The sequence below is a fragment of the Galeopterus variegatus genome, unplaced genomic scaffold (genome assembly GCF_000696425.1).
Source record: "Galeopterus variegatus unplaced genomic scaffold, G_variegatus-3.0.2 Scaffold774, whole genome shotgun sequence".
NCBI classification, from domain to species: Eukaryota; Metazoa; Chordata; class Mammalia; order Dermoptera; family Cynocephalidae; genus Galeopterus; species Galeopterus variegatus.
Window position 1 is genome coordinate 230,458 of NW_007726885.1, and position 4,235 is coordinate 234,692.

A 4,235-nucleotide genomic window follows, 5' to 3' on the forward strand; every position below is an offset into this window, starting at 1 on the left:
TGGAGATGGAGAACAACAAAAAGACTTTCAACGATCTTGAGAAGAAATGAGGAGCTTGAATTCTTAGTGGCAGAGGGAATGGAGAGAGTATTTAAGAGAGATTAAGAAGTGGGGAGGGAATAGTGCCATTCACTACAACAGGAAACACAAAAGCCAACGTTTAGATGGCAAAGATGGGAAATAATGGTATCTTTTGCTTTTGAAGTTTGAGGTGTCTCTGGGACACCAGGTGATACCCAATAGGCTTTTAAATATTTGTATGCATATATATACACATATTTATTATTATTAAAGCTTGTGAGACATCTGAGCTGAGATATAAATTTGGGTGTCATCAGCTTACAGGTAGTAATTAAAACCATGAGTGCAGATGAAGTCACCCAGAGAAAGTGTGGAGCCAGAAAATTTGTGGGCCAAGGACAGAGAGCTCTGGGGAGCTCCAACTCCAAGCAGTTGAAAGCTTGGATTTGTTAACGTTCTCCCAGGAACAGTGTGCGTTGTAAAGGGCCCTGGGGATCACCAACATTTAGGGAAGGAGGTGAACAGATGAGAAGAGAGAAGCAAAGGTGCAGGAGGAGAAGCCGGGATGGGGCTCTCTAGCATAAAGAAGTCATCAGTAGCGTCAAATGCTGCAGAGGTTAGGGAAGATAAGGACAGGAGATTCCATCAGTTATATTTGACAACTAGGAAGTAGCCGGTGAGGTCAGAGTCAGGTCAGTGGAGCAGTGAGTGTGTGAGTTTCCGAGTGTTGGAGAAACCTCTTCGATAGATTGCAGTTTGACTAGCTAACTGGAATAGGAACCACAACCCACGTCACACGAATGCCACAGCCGCGCACGCGCACTCGCACACTCCAGAAGGCTACAGGGACTTTGCGTTTCCGGACATCGCGCAAGGAAGCGGCCCCGCGCAAGCGCCTCCCGAGGCGACCTACTCCGCCACGGGCCCCTCCCAGGCCTGCAGAGGGCGCTGCGCTTCGGTGAGTCGGAGCGTGGAGCCACTCTAGCCAGCGCCCGGGCTCGGTGGCGGGCGCCGCAACTCCGCGTCCCGCGCGCCTCCTCCCAGCGCAGGTGGGTCCGCCCCCCGGGGGCGGGGGGGCCCGGGAGCCGGGCGGCGGGGGGGGGGCGCGGGGCTGCGGGGAGTCGGGGCGGGGAGCCACTCTAGCCAGCGCCCGGGCTCGGTGGCGGGCGCCGCAACTCCGCGTCCCGCGCGCCTCCTCCCAGCGCAGGTGGGTCCGCCCGCCGGGGGCGGGGGTGCCTGGGAGCCGTGCGGCGGGAGGGTAGCGGTAGCCTCCCGGGCGCTGAGTGGTCCCCATCGCCCAAGTGCCCTGGCTCGGGTTCCAGCCCCGGCGGATCGGGGTATAGGAAGGGCTGCAAGGGTGAAAATCCCAGTACGGGTGGGCGCCTCTTCCTGGAATCGCAGTGTCTGTCTCAGGACCGCTGTACACCCCGGGGGTCTTCGCCCGGCCCGGGCTCGGCTTCCCGGGGACAGCTGGGGGCGGGGCTAGTAGGGGCGAGGCTCCGTGATTGATATGTCTCTTTTCAGAGTTTAGAGGCTACCACTGGACCCCTCCCCTGTCCTGAACCCTGAGCCAGCACCATGGTGAGAACCATGACCCCAGCCCTTGACCTCCTCGTGCCCACACCCTTGCCCCGCGTGGCCGTTCTTGGGTTGTCCCGTGCGGACCTGGGGCTCCGCAATGGGAGGTTCTGCCGGTCTGCCCCTGCAAGGCAACCTGCACTCTTCTAACCCGCTCATCCCTGTAGCACGGGCGCCTGAAGGTGAAGACGTCTGAAGAGCAGGCGGAGGCCAAAAGGCTAGAGCGGGAGCAAAAACTGAAGCTCTATCAGTCAGCCACCCGGGCTGTCTTCCAGAAGGTGGGGCCCTCAGAAGTACCCCCAGCGCAAGGGGCCCCCATAGTACACCACAGAGGGCAAAAACTGGGCCCTACAGTTAGAGTGTCTGGATCAAATCTGGGTTCTGTCACTTACTAGCTGCGTGACCTTGAGCAAGTTACTGAATTTCTTTGGGCCTCAGTTTGCTCATCTGTAAAATGGGGCTAATAATTACACTTACTGCAAAAGGCTGTTGTGAAGATTAAATGAGAGAATACCTGTAAAGCCATAAAGTGCTTTTCATAGTATCTGTCATACAGTATGGGATTCATAGAATATTGGGTAGCTCTAAATTTATGTTATTTAGCTCTGTGGTAGGAGAATGGTATGATCTCTGACCCTGCTACCTGTCTTCTCAGCGCCAGGCTGGTGAGCTGGATGAGTCAGTGCTGGAACTGACAAGCCAGATTCTGGGAGCCAACCCTGATTTTGCCACTCTCTGGAACTGCCGACGAGAGGTGCTCCAGCAGCTGGAGGCCCAGAAGTGCGTATGGATTCAGGGTTCCAGGAAGACCACCCTGGCCTTTCCTCTGCCCTGCCTGGGTCCAGGGGTAGAGGCAGCAAGAGACATAGAGGGCAGTGGAGAGCTGAGTGCAGAAAATTAGTGGTGAGCTGGGGTTGGGTGTTAAAGGGCCCTGACCCCTCTTCCTCCCTGGGTGCAGGTCCCCCGAGGAGTTGGCCACTCTGGTGAAAGCAGAACTGGGCTTCCTGGAGAGCTGCCTGCGGGTGAACCCCAAGTCCTATGGTACTTGGCACCACCGCTGCTGGCTGCTGGGCCGCCTACCTGAGCCCAATTGGGCCCGGGAGCTGGAGCTGTGTGCCCGCTTCCTTGAAGTTGATGAGCGGAACTGTACGTGCCTGCAGATTCTGTCCGTACAGCCTTCACCTGCCCCACGTCCTGGTAGTAGGGCCTCAGTAGGTCCCAGAGTGGGGAGGGATGTCAAGGATGGGCCCACTGAGCTGGTGTCAAAAGGGATGGCAGAACCAAATGCATCCTCTGTGGAGTGCATCAAGGTGTCTCTAGGGGGTTGCTGAGAGAACTCTGGGGGGTACCAGCCAGGCAGCTCCTCTTGCCCTGCTTCTGAGATTTGCTGTCACCCCTCTCCAGTTCACTGCTGGGACTACCGGCGGTTTGTGGCTGCACAGGCAGCTGTGCCCCCTGCAGAGGAGCTAGCCTTCACTGATAGCCTCATCACCCGAAACTTCTCCAATTACTCCTCCTGGCATTACCGCTCCTGCCTCTTGCCCCAGCTGCACCCCCAGCCAGACTCTGGACCAAGGGGACGCCTCCCTGAGGATGTGCTGCTCAAAGGTAAGCAGGGTCAGGAGGTGTTGGGGAGGGTTCTGCAGCACCACTCTTCCAGCTCTGATGCCTGGCCACGTTCGTGACCCTGTCACTCAGGTTTATTGAGCACCTACTTCGTGCCTGGTTCTGGGGGTACATAAGACTTGGTCCCTGGCTGCAAAGAGCTTAAGTATCTTGTGGGGAAGATAAAACTGACACATGCAGCCCCTGTGTTAGGCCACCATATAAGTGACACTGAGGACTGGAGGTACTCCAAGAAGAGGGTGGAGTGTTGGGGTGGCCAGGAGTCCGCCAGCTTCCTGACCACAGCCCCATGCCTCCCTGGCCCCGCAGAGCTGGAGCTGGTGCAGAATGCCTTCTTCACCGACCCCAATGATCAGAGTGCCTGGTTCTACCACCGCTGGCTCCTGGGCCGAGGTGAGCAATGGGGAAAGAGGCTGGGTGTTGGGGACTAGGAAGGAATAGAAGAAGATTTAAGGGGACCTGTGGCTGTGTCTTCCCACAGCTGACCCCCAGGATGCTCTGCACTGCCTGCATGTGAGCCGGGATGAGGCCTGTCTGACTGTCTCCTTCTCTCGGCCCCTCCTCGTGAGTCATCAGCTTTTGCTCTAGAGCACCATGGGACTGTGGGACTGGTACTGTTTGGATGATGGTCTCTATTTGTCCCCTGTGCCAGGTGGGCTCCAGGACAGAGACCTTGCTACTCATGGTTGATGAGTCACCTCTGATTGTGGAGTGGAGGACCCCAGATGGCAGGCACCAGCCCAGCCACATCTGGGTATCCCAGGTCTGGTGGGGCAGAAATGGGGACCTGAGGTAGGGCTGGTGGGGGCAGTCAGAAAAGTGGTGAGGCCGGGGCTTTTCCTTGACCCAATGCTCCCAGCTCTGTGACCTGCCCACCAGCTTCCTCAACGACCAGTTGCCCCAACATACATTTCGTGTCATTTGGACAGCAGGCAATGCCCAGAAGGAGTGTGTGATTTTCAAAGGTGATGTAACCTGCAGCCTCTACCCCTTTCAGCAGCTCCCCATTC

The 4,235-nt window shown here is 57.2% G+C and overlaps 1 protein-coding gene across 4 annotated transcripts in view; it reads left to right on the forward strand.

Moving 5' to 3' along the window:
- The first annotated feature begins 1,202 nt into the window (after window positions 1-1,202).
- Window positions 1,203-4,235, forward strand: part of RABGGTA (Rab geranylgeranyltransferase, alpha subunit) — a 6,699-nt gene continuing 3,666 nt past the window's right edge. The window contains exons 1-10 of one of the 4 annotated variants that reach the window (XM_008572310.1): window positions 1,282-1,358; window positions 1,546-1,602; window positions 1,767-1,877; window positions 2,255-2,379; window positions 2,558-2,745; window positions 3,004-3,207; window positions 3,535-3,618; window positions 3,707-3,789; window positions 3,878-3,979; window positions 4,085-4,190. In XM_008572310.1, coding sequence (XP_008570532.1) covers window positions 1,600-1,602; window positions 1,767-1,877; window positions 2,255-2,379; window positions 2,558-2,745; window positions 3,004-3,207; window positions 3,535-3,618; window positions 3,707-3,789; window positions 3,878-3,979; window positions 4,085-4,190 — 1,006 coding nt within the window. In that variant the 5' untranslated portion in view covers window positions 1,282-1,358; window positions 1,546-1,599. Of the gene's footprint in view, window positions 1,229-1,281; window positions 1,359-1,545; window positions 1,603-1,766; window positions 1,878-2,254; window positions 2,380-2,557; window positions 2,746-3,003; window positions 3,208-3,534; window positions 3,619-3,679; window positions 3,790-3,877; window positions 3,980-4,084; window positions 4,191-4,235 lie in introns of those variants that run through there. The other 3 variants (XM_008572309.1, XM_008572308.1, XM_008572311.1) reach the window with 3 other exon arrangements.